This window comes from Chiloscyllium plagiosum, chromosome 21, assembly GCF_004010195.1.
Source record: "Chiloscyllium plagiosum isolate BGI_BamShark_2017 chromosome 21, ASM401019v2, whole genome shotgun sequence".
Classification (NCBI taxonomy): domain Eukaryota; kingdom Metazoa; phylum Chordata; class Chondrichthyes; order Orectolobiformes; family Hemiscylliidae; genus Chiloscyllium; species Chiloscyllium plagiosum.
The window spans coordinates 45,087,056-45,105,875 of record NC_057730.1 but is presented as its reverse complement, the minus strand read 5'-3'; the positions used below and the strand labels follow the sequence as shown (position 1 = coordinate 45,105,875).

Here is an 18,820-nt window from a genome sequence, read left to right as displayed (position 1 = left end):
TACACACAATTAAGGCTTGGAATATAATGTGGCAAAATGAGGGTAATTCACATAAAACATCCCCCTATGCACCGATAGTGGGAGCATGGTGATTCCAACCGGGGTTTACAGATGCCACTTTCAAATTCTGGAGATCCAGGGGTATCTCATGTTTAGGGGATCTATTTAAAGATGGGGTCCTGATGTGTTTTGGACAGCTGCGTCAGAAATTCGGATTACCTAATGGAGACCTCTTTCGATACTTCCAAATTCAAGATTATATACAGAAGAAGACTACGTTATTAGATAGTCTTTATAAATCAGATAGAGAATGTAGTGTCCTACGATCAGTGGGGGTATCTTCCGTCAGTACTATTTATCATTTACTACATGATGAAGTATCGGGAGATATGGATAATCTGCTTAAAACATGGGATCAGGATTTGGGACTAGAAATCTCTATAGACACGTGGAATGATATTTGGGAAAACGCAAGAAGAATTATTATGTAACAGAACCCAGGCTATCCAGCTGAAGATACTTCATAGGGCCCATATAGCACCGGTTCGACTGGCAAAATTTAAGGCAGGAGCATCTCCAATGTGTCCCAAATGCAAAATAGAGGTGGGCACTCTTGTACATTGCCTATGGACCTGTCATAAGATCCGTAGATATTGGACTAAAATAGCAAGTACCCTGACAGAAATTTTAGGAACGGGAAATTAAAGTGGACCCTGTATCTCTCCTTTTGGGCTTTTCGAACTTTCCCTCCGTGGACATGTACGGGAAGAGACTATTTTCTATTCTTTCTTTCTGTACAAGGAAAAATATTTTGGTGAACTGGGTGGCTGAGGGCCCCCCTGGACTTTCAAATTGGCACAGATTAGTTATGGAATTTATTCCCCTTGACTTCCTTACAAATATGGTGCACCGAAAGACCGAATTATTTTATAAAATATGGCAGCCCTTCTTGAATTACATAAATACAGATATTTCGGCTATCCTAACAAGGGCTTTTATTTAATTGAGATTACAAACCTGGCTGGTCCGGGGCCCCTTAGGAGAGGAATACCGCACGAATACGGGTTTTATTACATTTGATGTTAACACATTCCGAGCATGTAAGAGACTTAAATATACACTCTGGTTAGTTGTAGGTTAGATTAGTAGATAGTTGAGTTTTGGTTTTTTTTCTTTTTCGGCATTTTTTTTTCTTTTGTTAAATTTTGGCTATTGTATATTTGATTTAATTGTATATCAATGTTTATATTTGAGAGTTTTGTTTATTTTTGTAAACTTGTAAAAATGTTAAATTTATAATAAAAATATCTCTTAAAAAAAGGAACTTGTGAGTATTCTTTAAGCAGATGTCAGTATCACCAGCTCAAGGTAGTGGGAAATTATTTTCATCCAATCTGAATTGGGGGATTTCTTACAGAAAACACACAAAACCTATTTCTGCCAACTTACCACAAGTGAAGAATCAGAATAATCAAATTTGACCAGGATGCATCAATATGATGACCTGAGAATATTTTAAAAACACAAAATGATTTTCAAAGTATATTGTAAACATGGGGCTTGATTGCCAGTCCCATATCATTTTGGACGCTGTCTACAAGTCTGGAATTTACCACGGTCATGCTGTTATTACCATACTGAACCTGTATAACACAAACTTTATTTCCTCAACCTTATCCAATGGCCCATCTAGAAAGAAAATGGCATACCGTCATCTTTCTGTTTACCTTACTGTCCTGGTAATTGTTCTTTTTATTCATAATTTCATTGATTAAAGCATGATCTTCATAGACTTCAGCAAGACAAATCCTGCAAGCAGTAACACGAGTAGAAAAAGTTAAAAATTCATACTTTAGAGCTATACTAAAGCAACCAACAGGACACACTTTGTGACTGACAGTTATGTTTATTAAACAAGCTGTGATTCCTAAATATTCTGTTTCAGGCTGCATCATTACTTGTAGATCCTACAGAATAAAAATTGACCACTTAACCCAACGGGTCCACAACACCATTTATAGAGTCATAGAGACCTACAACATGGAAAAGGCCCTTTGGCCAAACTGGTCCAAGCCAACCAAAATGTCCATCTATGCTCACCCAATTTCCCATGGGTACATGGCCCATATCGTTCAAACCTTTCCTATCCATGTATTTGTCGATTTGCCTTTTAAACATTGTTAATGTGCCCACCTCAACCACTTCCACTGGCAGTTCATTCATACGCATACCACCCTCTGTGTAAAAAGGTTGCCCATTAGGTTCCCTTTATTCTTTCCCCTCTAATCTTAAACTGATGCTCTCTAGTCCTCGATTCCCCAACCCTGGGAAAAAGATTGAGTGCATTCACCCTCACCAATGCCTTTCATGATCTTATACACTTCTATAAGATGCCTCTCAATCTCCTATGCTCTAAAGAAAAAACTCCTAGCTTGTTCAACCTCTCCCTATAACTGAGACCGTTGAGTCCTGGCAACATCCTTGTGAATTTCTTCTACAGTCTTTTCAGTTTAAGAACATCCTTCCTATAGCAAGGTGAACAAAACTGAACACAGTACTCCAAGTGTGGCCACATCAACATCCTGTACAACTGCAACTTAACTTCCCAACTTCTATACTCAACGCCCAGACTGATGAAGGCCAGTGTGCCAAAATCCTTTTTCAATGCCCTGTCTACCTGTGACAACACTTTCAGAGAATCGTGCACCTGAACTCCAAGGTGCCTATGTTCCACTACACTCCCTAAGGCCCTACCATTCACCATAAACTCCTACCTAGAATTGACTTTCCAAAATGCAAGACTGCACACTTATCTATATTAAACTCCATTTGCCATTTCTCGGCCCGTTCCCCAGCTGATCAAGATCCTGCTGCAATATCTGACAAACTTCCGTACTATCCATGATACTGCCTATTTCAGTGTCATCTGCAAACTTACTAATCATGCCTTGTACATTCTCATTCAAGTAATTGATATAGATAAATGGGCCCAGCACCAACCGCTGAGGCACTCCACTAATCACAGGCCTTCAGTCCAACAAACATCCTTTCACTATTACCCTCTACATCCTACCATCAAGCCAATCGTGTATCCAATTTGCCCGCACCCTCTGGATTCCATGCGATCTAACCTTCCAGAGCAGCCAAATATGTGGAACCTGATCAAAGGCCTTACTGAAACCTATTTATGCTCCACATGACTCTAGTCCCATTCTTTTCAGCATTTATTTCTATTCCTTTCTCCCTCATGGGTCCAGCCAGCTCCCCCACAATCCATTATGTCTGACACTTGATATAATGTGCAAAACTATATCTGTGCAATGCCATTTCCCCAGTGACATAACTAAACACAGAATAAAAAGAAAATCAAAAATGCCAGTAGATCTTTTCCATCCAAAAACGCCACTGCTCTCCTTTTTGGACTGTGCGGCCAGAACCTCTTTACGCTCAGCCCTTCCCACATTCATCGTCTCCAGAAGACAGCAAGCTGATTTCTTACTGATAGGTGTGGGATCTTAACAATAAACTGAAAGAAAAGACTTGGATCTACCAGTTTGGGCTGGAGTTAAAGTGGTCACAAGGCAGAGTCCAAGCAGCAGTGTGATCCTTTGCCTCACAATATTTAAACAAATTGTGTTTCATAGATACATGCACTAGAATTGGCTGGAAAGTGTTATTTTACTTAACATCAATTATGTATGTTACAATTATCATTGACCTATGTTGACCGATAATTGCAAGGCCGATAAATAAAAGGCTTCCAGAGTGCATCTATTAACATTATGGGAGGGAAGAGAACAGAAACAAAAGGAGCTCTGCTTTACTCTATTAAGGTGTCTCTGTGTTATTTTACTTGATAGAGGCAATACAAATTTAATGCAATTTAAGAACAATCGTTTACATGGTCAGAGTAAAATCTCTGCTCCAGATCACAAAAACATACGTATAATCAAAGGGGATGTACAAGGCTAGGTAAGTCCACGTTTAGCTTGTCGGTTACAAACGAAGCTTTCTTTCTGCTCTACAATTCCCATTAGATTGATCATGAAAATCCACAATATTTCAACGTCTAGAAAAAATATAAATAGTGCAATGTAATGAATAATTCTAACGCTCGGATTTTTTCTTGACATTATCCATTCTTTAGAAAGAGTGATCTCACCTATAATTAAGCATCGTCTGTGGGTTCTTCAGGATGTAGCGCGATCGACGCCCTACAGCAAGAGATGTTTTATCCAAAGCCACTTCAAGATAACTATGCATGACATCTCTCACCGTTTGCCAAGGAACAAAGGGTCCTTTCACCTAAATGCAACAAGAAATTATTTTCAAAGTTCTGTAAATTTGTGTTCAACCCAGTTTCACCTGTGCCAGCCTTCTGACCTGTCTGAAACTGAATCTTTCTCCTGCCTATACTATACACTGTTTCATTCAAGGGATGAGATACTGTTTCTGAGTTTTCCCCAAGCCTAGCTTGAAAATATGCTCAAGGACAAGTAAGATCTGGACCAAGAAATGGATATGGATTTTGACAAGAATGAAATCCAAAGCTGGAATTCCCAACTGATGACAGAGAAGTCTCTGTTTGGTCAGAGAAATTACTACAATTTTTGAAAATCCATTAATTAAAAAAAATAGATTACTACATTATTTTCAAGTCATCTGTATAAAAGCATTTATAACTGCACATTTGAAAATATGAATAAAAGATCTTGAGTACAATGGCATTTGTAAAGATATGTACAGGGAGAACTCACTGAATTGGTTAGAGGGGCAGTGCGGTCTAAACCTGTTCCTACAATGTTTCCAACAGCAATGAGAACAATCCTTGACACAACATCCGCTCTAACCCAAATTCGTATTGTCAAACTCTACCTGTGCAAGGAACTCAAAATACAAGGTAAAGGTATGATGGACGGTGTGGTATTCATATATATTAATTTTAAAAATATATATGTAAAGACCCTCCCTCACTAGTATCTTTACATACAGATGAGGAAGGACACCACTTTGACGGGGCAACAGATCCATCCTAGGACAAGCCAAACCGAGACCCACGTGAGAATTCCTAGAAGCATGGCACTCTAATCGGAACTCTATCAATAAACACATTGACTTGGAACCCATTTATCAAATGACAGGAAATGACATCACCAACTCAAGGAAACCTAAACACATAAATAAAAAGCGGGCCATACCACCAGTGCTTCACCGGAGGCTCGCTGATGATGTTACCTAGTATGGTGATGAAACGTCTGAAAATGAACCTTCCAGTTCAGCGAGCAAACTTACATCCACAGTCTATCCACTTCCCCCACTTGTCATCCTTATTCTTAAATGAAATTATAAATTTCATTCAAATCTGTGCAGTTTTATGATTCATGAACAAAGCTATTATGAACTAAGTAAAGATTAAAACCCATTTCACAGTGAAACAGCGTGACCAGTAGACAGCAGAACCTTTTGTCCAATTAATTTGAGCTACACTTAAATCAAGTCATGCAGGTTAAGAGATCAGTGCAATAACGCCATGTACCATTACCATGGTTGTCTATTATGCATTGTTAACATGATATACATTTAATTGCTTACTTTTTTGTTAAGGACATGGCTGGCTACTCGACAAAGCATAAGCAGACTGTCTTCCTGTGCAGTCCATGTTACACGTAGTTTGGTCATACGGCGGAGAGCACTCCTATCAGCATCATCTTGGAAGCGAAATCTTTTCGTCTTTTCCGGTTGTGGTATTTCTTCTGCAAGAATTAATAATGAATTATTATATTAATGGGGAAGACATTAATTAAAAGCAAAAAACAACTGTTGAAATCAGAACACTAAAGCATTTCTTACTTTTAATAAAATTTTTACACAGAATACTTGTTTCACACACTGTATTTTAGTGAGCAGCAGAAAATATTTTGTACTGCACCTAACAGTAGGAATGGAGAAAGCAAAAAAACCTTGAGACTTTAAAAAAATAACCTATGGGAAACAAAGCACTTTTGATCTAAGAAACAGAATTCATTTTACATAAAATATTATAAATTGTACTTGCCACAAGTAACGCCAAATGTTATTTTGCAAAGAAATTAACAGAAAAACCAAAAGTCATATAGGTGATGTTTGTCTTTTAACAGCCAATAAAATAACTGATCTTTCATTTTAAAAAGACAACAGCTTAAAAGACCAAGTCAGCAGTGATGAAACCTCACCTTTCTTTCTCTTTTTCTTCTGCTTCTTCACAGTATCCTTTTCAGGTCGTTTTCTCTTCTGTCCTCTTCCACCAGCTACTCTTTTGTTTCTGCCCACATTGCATTCCTTTTCAATTCGAATCTCTTCCTTGTACTCAGCAAGAGGCCCATGCACAGACTTAAGGACCCCTAACATATTGAATTTATTTCCTGGATTAAAACAAAAATTAAAAAAACACAGAAACCTTTGTATGTTAAGTAATGGTAATTTAAATTCTTTCGACTTCACTCCCATCCTAGCTTTCTATAACAAACAAGGTTTTTAAAAAGATAGTATGCTGTAATTAATATATCTGAACAACTTCAATTCTATTTTAGCCAACTGGACAATAGATATGATTCGGGTCCAGTGCAGGCTCCCTTGGTTGAGATTAGTCATGCTTTCTATTTCCAAATGATCCTATTTGGATAGGTTGGTCACCGAACACTCCAGCTTGCAAGATTTAAAATCTGACAAAATTACGTGCAAACAACCAAGAAAAAAGATAGTATGAAAATTAGTTTCTACCTTTTCAGTGGCACTGTGATGCCTTTTCACTTTTCATTAGATCAAGTTGTAACAGCGCAGAAGCAGGCCAATTGAACCTAAGCAATCAGTGCAGCTGTCCAGTCAGTCCCTTAGCCCCACTCTATTCTTGCTGCCCTGTAAGTTCATTTCCTTTAAGCTCCTATGTAATCTCCATTTGAAATCATGATCGCCTTCATATCCAGCACCATCATCAGCATTTGTATGGAGATTTCATGGTCAAAGCACTTCAAAAACTATGGGAGACTTAAATTTCATCAGATTTAATATAAATATACTGCAAGTTTTAATCCAACATTCTGATATCTTGACATTTTCAAGACTCTTTGCAGTCTCACTTGAATGTTTAATGTTCTATATTCTTATATGAGGCTAATATGATATGATATTCAACAGGTTCAAGAAATTTCCCATAAAGCATTACTACAGAACCACAATGTATTCAGTTTCATTTACAACTTAAATACTTCACCTGCAACACCAAGGGGAAGGGAATGTTTGTTCAAGAAGCTCTGCAATCGCACTGAGCTGCTCTCAGGGATATTCAGACTCTATTAAAAAAAAGGAGAAAAATTAGTTTAACAGGAGCAGTTTGTTTTAAATTAGCCTAAAGCTAAAAAGCTGTATAGGTTTGTATTAAGTCAGAAGTCACACTACACAACTGAAATCACTTCACCTGATGAAGGAGCAGTGCTCCGAAAGCTGATGATTTCAAATAAACCTGTTGGACTATAACCTGGTGACCTCTGACTTTGTCGACCCCAGTCCAACATCAGCATCTACACATCATGTTTGCATTCACAGCCTTATCTTATAAATCAATCTTGTGAACATATACATCCGTACAGTACCTAATTGGCCCTAAGGCACTTCGCAGGAAAAGTTTCAAGGAAACTTTAACATTTGAGCTCAATAAAGGAGGTAATAGGGTAGATGGTCTGAATGCTAGATCAAGAATGAAGTTTAATGGTCATAAAGAAGGAATGGAGGTAGAGTGGCAAAGATCATAAGACCATTAGGGACTCGGGCGATCTTTCAAACCACTGGTTTTTCTATGCTGAAGATCTCTCCATTTCAAACTGCATTCATTCTTGGAAGATTTCAAGGTACTGTACCTACCTGAAAATCCAAGTAGCATTACCCTTTGCATAAATACTTTCTATACATGAGTCCAAATTTCACCATTTACTGAGTCTGTCATTTTACTCTCACAATTTAATTTAAAACAAATGTTCCAGATTTACCATTCCTATTTTCTTCTCTCTTCCACATACCTGTAAATAACCTCCAAAGCTGAAAATCCTAATTTCTCCAGCCAGTTTCTGGTAACTTAGATTACCCTCATAGCTATTGTATGGACTTCTGCCGATCCTCATACTGTCTTCCTTGTAATTCAGTGACTAAAACTGGGCACAGTTGGCAAATTGTAGCATACCCAGAACACTGTTTCATCTCGATTTCTTCTGACTGATGTTTCTCTATTCTGTCAATATAGCTCAGACTTCTACTGAATTTGTCAAATGATAACCTGCATTGATTTAACAATGAATTGGCTACGCCCCTTTCTCTGCTATCTTTCATTACATCAATTTATCCCACAGAATACCTACCATGCTTATTTTTAGTCTTCCTATGGATAAAACCCAGAGACCACATTACAAGTTTGTCACTAAATTACACATTATTTTGTTCAATCTGAAATTTCTCAGGCAATAAGGAGGGGAATGATAACTCAGCAACCTTAGATTAGATTAGATTAGATTAGATTACTTTACAGTGTGGAAACAGCCCTTCGGCCCAACAAGTCCACACCAACCCGCCGAAGCACAACCCACTCAGACCCCTACATTTACTCCTTACCTAACACTATGGACAATTTAGCATGGCCAATTCACCTAACCTGCACATCTTTGGACTGTGGGAGGAAACTGGAGCACCCGGAGGAAACCCACACAGACACGGGGAGAATGTGCAAACTCCACACAGTCAGTCGCCTGAGGCGGGAATTGAACCTGGGTCTCTGGCACTGTGAGGCAGCAGTGCTAACCACTGTGCCACCGTGCCGCCCATAGGTATTACAAATATTGCTACATTAATCATTTATACTTCGCAATAATCATCCCATTGTCCAAGGTAGCTTCCTTCAACCTCTCATATCAACAGATAATACAAAGTACTGTAATGAAGAAGTGATAAGCTCCAATTTTGAATACAACTGAAAACATCTTCCCTTCCTGAATTCAGACATGTTAATCATGTTAAGTAATGCACAAGCTTAAAATAACAGCAATAACACTGACACAGGTTAGTGGAACTAGCTGGAGAAGTACCAATTCTCACAACAAGGGAAAGTGCACTGCAGAATGAAGGATGCTGATAACAGGAGAAAAGGAATTGCCTTATTTTCTGTTTGATGTCCTTCAAAGGAAAATCACGTGAATGGGTGACAGCCTAAGTTTATTTGTGATGGAGTCAAAAACTGTTCCAGAAAATGACTCTGAACCATGACTGATGGCATCAACAAGGATGAAATGCTCATCTTTTTTCTAATTGTTGTCAACAGTCTGCTAAACTGATAAAATGCAGAGATGGTCAGGCAGCTGAACTATAGCTCTATTTCATCCAAGTCTCCGTAATATGTTAAAGCAATACATGTCGAGAGACGGTGATTATGTTCACACTTGGAATACTTACTTTTTTTGCATTGTTAATGATATAACTGGTCCAGATCCAGTTTCGTTTCAGATGTCCAAAGAAACTAGAATCCAGTCCAGCCGCTCCAAGACCATCCCCAGGTAGTTTCCCATCATCCACTAATCTCCGACTACCTCTGGAAGGATTGAGGATAGAACAATTACCAAAAACAAAAATGATATGTTCCAATCTGCAATCAACACCAACTTGAACTGCACTCATGCAATTTTACAGAGCAAGTGAACAGCAGAGGGGGAATAAGAAAGAGCACATGGACATAGTAATTAAATAATGTTTCAAGGCAAATATTTCAGGAATATTGTCAAATCAATAGTGAAAGGGATTGGGAACGGCTAGCAAACTGAACACCATAGGATACTCTCTTTATATTTGAATTTAGAAAATGATGTGAGACTGCATGCATTAAAACCAAAACGCACGTAGTATACTCTAGAAGGCAACGTTTATGCTCGAGGGTGTTCTTAGCAGTTGTGTCCTGTTCCATCACCAAGTTAAGTTCAGTGTCTTCCACGTCCTCTCGTGTTACCTGACCAGCATTTCTGTTTAAGCGAGGAAACCGAATAACTCCTGAAAGCAGAAACAAATACGGTCATTGTAAGAACTTTCAGTAAATTAAAAAGACCAATAGGTCCAAATAATCCCATCTACTTTTCAGAATCCGACAGGTTTATTTGGAATTAGAAGCTTTCGGATCCTGCCTCACTAGCTACCTGACGAAAGAGCAATGCTCCAAAAGCTAGTACTTCCAAACAACCCTGTTGGACTAGAACGTGGTGTTGTATAATTTTTAACTTTGTCCACCCCAGTCCAATAATGGCACCTCCACATCGTTTTCCAATTTACAGCAACAGAACTTAATTGTACACGGTCATGTGCATGAGTACCTGCCATGCAAAACGTGTCAGATTGTGGACATAGATACCACTATTACGCGTGGGAACACCTCCCACCGTGCACATGGCAGGTATTCATGTAACTCAGCCAACATTGTCTATCTTATATGTTGCAGGCAGGGATGCCTGGAGGCATGGTACATTGGGGAAACTGAGCAAAGGCTACGACAACGGATGAATGGGCACCGCACAATCAACAGACAGGAGGGTTCCCTCCCAGTTGGGGAACACTTCAGTGTTCCAGGACATTCAGCCTCGTACCTTCGGGTGACCATCCTTCAAGGTGGACTGCGGGACAGGCAGCAGAGGAAAGTGGCCGAGCAGAGGCTGATAGCTAAGTTCGGTTCCCATAGGGAGGGCCTCAACCGGGACCCTGGGTTCATGTCACATTACAGGTGATCACCATTGCACTACACACACACACACAGATATTCCTACACACACACACACTCTCACATACACACGGACACAGGTACACACAGACGCGCACACAGACACCCACACACATCCTTAATTTACAGAATCTTACTTACGTCTTGTTTTGATAGCTTGTTATAGAAATAACTCTGTTATTTCACTTTTTAGATTAGAATCAATCTAAACATCAGGTCATTGACAGAGAACACAGGGGGCTAACACCTTCAACATATTGTCTAGCTATCACCATTGTTAACAGCTAACCCGAGAATGCAACTTTAAAAAAAAGGGTTTTGTGATTTACACATGAAAGAAGTGAAACTATCACTGTATTCTAACAGATGAAAGGCTTAACAGACAATCAATTCTTCAATGTATAATTTCAGTTACATCACACTGCACATTTTTGCTATAAATTCTGTGTTATGATCGAGCCCTCCACAATCACCTGATGAAGGAGCGTCGCTCCGAAAGCTAGTGTGCTTTCCAATTAAACCTGTTGGACTATAACCTGGTGTTGTGTGATTTTTAACTTTGTAATTTGACAGTAGTGACGCTGTGTGGCCAAAAAGATGCATTGCAAGGTATTGCACTAAACTTGCACAGGGCCAGTCAAGATCATCAATCTAACCAAATCTAGCCTTTGTTTTCTGGATCTTGTCGTGGTGCTTTTCCTGGACCAGAAACACTATTCATCCCTACCGTTACATAGGAATGAAAACACTCTATTCATCAGCCTCATTTCCCAAATTTTATATCTAGGAGTGAGCATCATCAATGGATTAAATATGTTGCTTGGTCTGTTTTGTCAAGGGTGAAGTCAAAGTGACACTCTCAACAGATACACCACCATGGGACTTAGGAAAAGAGTCCAGCCACAGAACTCAGATTATATTTATTTCAAGCAATATTGAAGATTGAACTCGATCATTGTCAGCATTGAGGAAAAGCTGGAATACTCAGCTACAGGTACGATTCAAAAAGCTCCCAATGACTTGGTAAACATTTCATGGCACAGCCACAACCAAACTTTGACTGAACTTACAAGTTATTTACCTTCAAACGGGATTGGGAAGGAAAACAAAGAGTAAGATTACTGATCAATAATAGATTGTAAGTGACTGTACTTACCTAATGGTGTATTCAGGCACACACACATAAGATCAAACCAGAAGCTCTCCACATCTTGTAAACTATTGAGAGCATAGCAACGATTATCAAATGGTCGGCTGCTCCTGGCCAAATTGTAATGCGGATCACAACTAGTAGTGTCAACAATCATGGCATTCTTTTTGATATAAACGAAAATCTAATAGAGGAAAGAATCACATGTCAATTTGCTGCTTCAGGATAATGCCAAAATATATTGACATAATGTAGAATAATCGGAACAGCACAGTAGTGCAGCATGTTGGTGCTGTAGTATAGTTAGACCTGGGGGAATCACGAGAACACAATATTTCAGGTACGTTTCATTGGGTCAATCTTACGGAATAGGTACCAGTGGCAGGGACTCTGTGAAAGGTCTCTGGCTGTCTTCTTCCTCAAGATGTGTAATAGCACATGGCAAGCCTTTGGGTGGACAAGGTGATGAAAGACGCGTCTGCACATGTATGTACAAAAGTAAAGAAATATGCATACATACACCATATAGCCACGCCATCAAATGTACATCGAGTTGTTAAAAATTTAAGAATTTTGAAATTGCAGTTTCAGCTAGAATATAAATATACAAAATCATCTATTTAAAGTAAGAGAAATGCACAAAATATAGGTCAATACAGTAGGGTATCTTTTCTTGGTACCACACTACAATTTAAGTCTAAGTCTGTAGAAAGATTGTACATTAAATGGGATTTGAGATGTGAAACAATAAAACTGGTTCCAAGGCACTTAATATTCCTCAGTAAAATAACTTTATACTGTATTTAAATGAGAACAGATATAATGGATAATTTAATTAATTTTCCCTCCTAGAAACACCTCCAATTTTGAGAGCTTTCGGCTACAAGATCTCTGCTATATTACTATCATCAGATACCAAGAATACATAAGATACTGGAGAGAGTGGAATGAGTCTTATGTCTCTCTGTTGAGTTTGATTGCTCCTGTGAATTTCATCTGAACAATGTACTGTCACATGAGATTGGTGCAGATTGTAAGGTTATTTACACGATGATCCTTTCCAAAAGAATCCAGGTTCAAAGCAGGGAAGAAAGTAGCTAGCTAAGGTTGATGCACAGTCATGAAAGAGTCAAGCAACCCATTTATCGAGACACTCCATTTCTTAGAAACGATAACTTAATACTGTTGTAGCATGATTAAAAAATCAGAAAGACAGCATCTACTAATTATTTTGGACTTTATGATCATCAACATCTTTGCTGACAGCTTACCTGATCTTTCTCTTGAAATTTTTCAGTTGGACCAAATTGTAGCAATCCCATATAACAAAGACGTTGCAAACTCTCAAAGATAGAAAATATGTATCTCCTATAAAGAACAAAAAAGAAATCACACCATTGTATTGATGATAATATTCTTTGTTGTTTTGTCAGCTGTGCCTTATTTGGTAGCACTCTGCTTTAGGTTGCAAGTTCGAGCTGTAATTCCATAATTGAGCACCAGAATCAAGGCTGATATTCACTATTCCATCACTTTACTGATGGAATAGTGGTGGTAGTTTAACCTCAGGGTCACCACACCTCAAGCGAGGGGAAGAGGTTGAGAAGAAGAATCCTTTATTGTAACCTCAACCGGTGCAGGAAGTGAACCCCTGCTACTGGCATTATTCTGCATTGCAAACCAGACGTCCAGCCAACTGAGCTAAACTGATCTCCAAGAGATAAACTCCCAGACAAGGAATTGAATTCCAGTCTCCTGTATGACAGGGGGAAATACTAACCAATATACTATAGAGGTGACGTATAAAGATACATAGCTTCCAAAACACATAAGTGTGCCACACTGCAAACCAGGCTGATAATCCATGAAACTTTCCTTTTCATGTTACATTTGGAAAATATGCAACATCTAGTGTCAAAGTCCTGAAGCATTTTCATCTTGTCAGAATGTATCACCAACTAATGGATTTAAATATATTTTGTAGATGGATGCAAAATTTCTACTTGCTTTGAACAGGACTGCAACAGCTAATTATTACTCACTTTACTCAAATCAACCTACTGAGGTGGAGAATTTGAACCGGGTAAACTGGTTCAAGGAGGTCAGGGAGACAGAGTTAATTTGTGCAATCTTTGTGCTATTTGGCCCACTGGGTCTATGCCAGCTCTCCATGGAGTAATCCAAACAGTCCCCTTCCCCTGCTCCATTTCTGTAGCCTTGCATGTTTCTATCTTTTAAGCGCTACACAATTTCCTGACAAAGTGACAGAACACCTCTGCTTCAACCAAACTCAATGACAGAGCATTCCTGGTTATCAGGTGTTGCTAATATATGTATGTGAATTATGCACACATAAATAATGTTATATATGTACACGTGCACAAACAGGAGGAGGTGCAAAAGAAACATCAGAAATGATACTTTGCAGAGGAAATCTTGCTTTGCTCTTAATTGAGTTTTACTCTTAAGTGGAGCTAAAAGTGTTTGATAAAGAAGCCCAGTGTCTATAAAAGAAGTTCTTTTCCTCTGATGGAAGGTTCAAAATTTCACAAAGAGCTCAATTTTTTTTTTGTTTTGCTTAATTAACACATTTATTAGTGAACCAGTATTTCGGCAAAACTAATGGCTACTGATGGCAATCAAATTCATAGAATGAGAAATTGGCAATCATCTTGAAAACAAACTTAACAGTTCTTACCGCTTATACAGAAGTTGCTGTCTCGTGGGTTGGGGTAGGTCCCTGACCAGAGTTTGTTTCAGCAAAGGGTCTTTTAAATAATCATCCAGATTCTCAACCTATTTAAAAGGAGGTGGAAAAGAAAAGTAGAGAAATGAAGTAACATGTCAAAACCAGCAACTTCATGGAATGTTGCAATTCCATTACGACATACGATTATTTGACATCTAATCTGTCTGCAAAATACTTTAAGCAATGAAAATTCAGTATTTGTATAGCTTAATTTAAGAAAATTAATCTGTGATATAGTTTGATTTGATGTTTACAAGCTAAGAAATTGCCCATGGGACAGATGTCTGCTTTGAAAATGTTATGTGGCTAAAAACTATTTGAGAGGGCAGCGATTAAACCTAATGCAAAGCATTGGGGTCTGCTCCTGTCCCTCAGCAGGCAAGGGGAGCTGTGAATGAAGTTGCTTTAAAAAAACAGAACGCAACCATCTCTTCTTAACATTCAAAGGCATCATCCTTTGCTGAAGCCTCGCCAACATCTAGGGGGTTACAATGACCAGGAACAACATTAACAGCTGTATAAATATTGTGGTTTGAAGCGCTGATGGAAATGCAACTCACCAAAGCCACAAAGTCAGGATTGTGATGACATTTTGCTTTGGATTCCACGGGCTCTTACTTCCATGACCATTCTATCATGAGGGATCTTATTAAAAGCCTTGCTAAGTTTGACGCAGACCACAACAAATACATTGTTCTCATTAATACTCCTGTGTACCTCCTCAAACTAATTTAATCAAATTTGTCAAAGATGACCTTCCCTTAATAAATCTACACTGACCATCTCCAATTAATCCATGCCTCCAAGATATATTCTGTCCCTCAGAACTCTTTCTAATAATTCTCCCACCACTCCTTTAGTCTGACTGGCCTGTAATTAATTATGTCGTGAATTCCTTGCTCCTTTCTTTAAAAACACATAACAGGACAACAGCAGTCCTCCAGTCCTCTGGCATCTTACCTGTGGCCAAAGGATTTGAAAATTACTGCTGGGGACCCTGATATCTCCTCCCATTTTTCTTCCAATATTTCAGTGCTCTGCCTGATGTCTATACTTGTGTTGCCCTTTTCTGTCTACAGATTTATGACTGCCACTTGGCACATTGTACTCCTAACTGTTCTGTTAATGGCAAATTTAATACTCAATATAACAGCTGGTTCAGAAAAAAATGCACAATAGTGTTACCTTGTGGCTGACTTGTACAATCTGGACAAAGATAGAGAGGGGAACACAGAGCAGTATGTCACTAATAAGAGCCCAACCATATCCAAATTCTCTGTGAATCGGGGAAGGAGGGCAGTTTCTCTTCCATGATGCCTCATCCACGTAAACTGTTTGTCAACAAAAAAGTTAAAATGGACCAGTTAAAACGGAAAAGAACTGAATACAATCAAATGAATTTATTGTCATGTATGCTGAGGTACAATGAAAAGCTTTGTCTTGCAAGCAATGCAGGCAGATCACAGAGTTAAAAAGCATAGATAAGTAAATATTGGTAAACAGCGGCAAAAACAAAAAAAAAACACAGGTACAGGCAAATGTTAAGAGTTTGTAAGTCCATTCAGTATTCTAACAACAGTAGGGTAGAAACTTTCAAAACCGGTTTATGTGTGTGTGTTCAAGCTTCTGTACCTTCTCCTGATGGCAAAGGTTGTAGAAAAGCATTGCCAGGATGGGATGGATCTTTGAGAATGCTGGCGGCCTTTCATTGACAGCAGGCCTGGCAGATGGATTCTATAGATGGGAGGTTGGCCTTTGTGATTGTCCGGGCCGAGTTTACCACACTCCATAACCACCTCCGATCTTTAACCCATTCCAGGTAGTGATACATCCAAACAGAATGCTCTCGATGGCGCACCTATAAACTTAGGCAAGGGTATTTGCTGTCATGCCAAATTTTCTCAACTGCCTGAGGAAGAAGAGAAGTTGTTGGGCCTTTGTAACCAGTGTGTCCACATGAAGTGTCCAAGAAAGCTTGTTGTGGATGACCACTCCCAGGAGCTTGATACTCTCCACTCGTACCACCTCTGTGCTGTTAATGTGTAGGGGGGACATGAGTAACATCCCACCGAAAGTCAATAATGAGTTCCTTGGTTTTGCTGGCATTGAGAGCTAGGTTGTTCTCAGTTCACCATTTTTCCAGGTCTTCCACTTCCCGTCTGTAGTTTGTTTCATTGCCAGGGGATAATAGTATTGAAGGCTGAACTATAGTCAATGAGTAGGATTCTTAGGTAGCTGTTCTTGGTGACAAGATGTTCTAGGGATGAGTGAAGGGCAAGTGATATGGCATCTGACATGGATCTGTTGGTCCGATAGGCAAATTGGAGTGGGTCAAGAGTAGTGGAGAGACTGGAGTTGATTAATGCCATGACCAGCCTTTTAAAGCACTTCATGACCACCGAAGTTAGGGCCACTGGGAGGAAGTCATTGAGACATGCTGCATGAGCCTTCTTAGGCATAGAAATGCTGATGGCCCTCTTGAAGCTGACAGGGACAGTGGCCTGCTGCAGGGAGAGGTTGAAGATGTCCGAGAAAACCTCTGCCAGTTGATCTGCACAAGCTCTGAGTGCACGGCCTGGTACTCCATCTGACTCCATTGCTTTCCTTGGATTCACATGAAGGAAAACTGACCTGACCTCTGATGCAGTGACTGTTGGGATAGGTTTATCATGACGTGCAGGAATAGGTGTTACCTCTCCACCGAAACTCTGCTCAAAGCGAGCATAGAAGGCAATGAGGCGATCTGGGAGGGACATGTAATCAACTGCTATCTTTCACTGTCTCTTTTTAGAACCTGTGATGTCATTCACTCCTTGCCATAATCGCCGGGTGTCTGTCTGGGTCTCTGGATTGGTATTTGTCCTTGCTGTCTTAATGGCTCTGCAAAGGTCAAACTTGGATTCCTTCTATTTGAGTGGGTCTCCTGATGTGAAGGCCTCACGCCTGGTTTTTAGCAGGTTCTGTATGTCCTAATTCATCCAGGGTTTCCTGTTAGGGAACACCCGGATTGATTTCCTTGGTATACCATCCTCCATACGCTTGCTGATAAAGTCTATGACAGTGGTGGCGTACTCGTCCAAGGTACCTGTGAACTGTTTGAACATGGCCCAGACAGCACTGGAGTTGGTCCTCTGCCTCCACCAACCAGCATTAGACCTGTATCCGCGAGGGGGGCTCCTGCTTGAGCTTTAGCCGATAAGCCGGGAGAAGAAACACTGCAATGTGGTCGGAGTTCCCGAAACAAAGGCAGGGGATGGAGCGGTAGGCATCTTTCACAGCAGTATAGCAGTGGTCTAAAACGTTCAGGCCCCTGGTGGGGCAGGTAATGTTCTGGTGGTACTTGGACAATACCTTCCTTAGATTGGCTTGACTGAAGTCGCCAGTAACAATAAACAGGGCCTCGGGGTGTTCTGTCTCTAGGGTGTTAGTGGTGGAGTACAGCACATACAGAGCTTCCTCAACCCTGGTTTGTGGCGGTATGTACACAGCAGTTAGTATAGCAGCAGTAAATTCCCATGGTAGATAGAAGGGGTGGCATTTGATGATGAGGAATTCGAGGTTTGGGGAGCAATGGCTGCCCAGGGTTGCAGTGTCCATGCACCACAGTTGTTGATTAAAAAACAACCCCTCCACCCTTTGTCTTACCCGAGGATGCTGTACGGTCCACATGATGGATAGAAAAACCATCAGCCTGAAGTGCGCAGTCAGGAATGGATGGGTTGAGCCAGGTTTCTGGGAAGCCGAGTGTGCAGCAGTTCCCACAGTTCATGCTGGAAGCTGAGCCGTGATCTGAGTTTATCTACCATGTTCTCCAGAGATTGTACATTTGCTAGGAGTAAGCTAGGAAAGGGGGGGTTTTGGAACCATGCAGTCTCAGTCTTACTAGCAAGCCGGCACGCTTATCCCGCTTCCTCACAGGTTTCTTACATCTGAGTGGTCCGGTGGAGTAGATTGTGACTGCTTCCAGTTAAATGGTCCTTGCTAGGACCCTGTGGAGCAGGTAGGTTGTAGTTTAGTGCATTCTTGCACAGAGTCTGCTTAGAACCTAGTTAAGCAGGTAATTTACTGTGTGGATTTTTACCAAGTCCAGCCACGTTTTTTTGCAGAAGTGTTTAGGCTGCTCTCAACTTCCTGTGATTGGTTT

The 18,820-nt window shown here is 40.0% G+C and overlaps 1 protein-coding gene across 3 annotated transcripts in view; it reads right to left on the bottom strand.

The window, feature by feature from the left end:
* The window catches only part of LOC122560825 (general transcription factor 3C polypeptide 1), a 72,702-nt gene that overhangs the window by 27,815 nt on the left and 26,067 nt on the right, over window positions 1-18,820 (bottom strand). For all 3 annotated transcript variants that reach the window (XM_043711958.1, XM_043711959.1, XM_043711960.1), the window contains 11 exons: window positions 15,862-16,007; window positions 14,626-14,723; window positions 13,199-13,295; window positions 11,934-12,111; window positions 9,912-10,059; window positions 9,472-9,607; window positions 7,250-7,328; window positions 6,213-6,401; window positions 5,593-5,753; window positions 4,163-4,305; window positions 1,728-1,809 (listed from right to left, as the gene is read on the bottom strand). In XM_043711958.1, coding sequence (XP_043567893.1) covers window positions 1,728-1,809; window positions 4,163-4,305; window positions 5,593-5,753; window positions 6,213-6,401; window positions 7,250-7,328; window positions 9,472-9,607; window positions 9,912-10,059; window positions 11,934-12,111; window positions 13,199-13,295; window positions 14,626-14,723; window positions 15,862-16,007 — 1,457 coding nt within the window. The remainder of the gene's footprint in view (window positions 1-1,727; window positions 1,810-4,162; window positions 4,306-5,592; window positions 5,754-6,212; window positions 6,402-7,249; window positions 7,329-9,471; window positions 9,608-9,911; window positions 10,060-11,933; window positions 12,112-13,198; window positions 13,296-14,625; window positions 14,724-15,861; window positions 16,008-18,820) is intronic.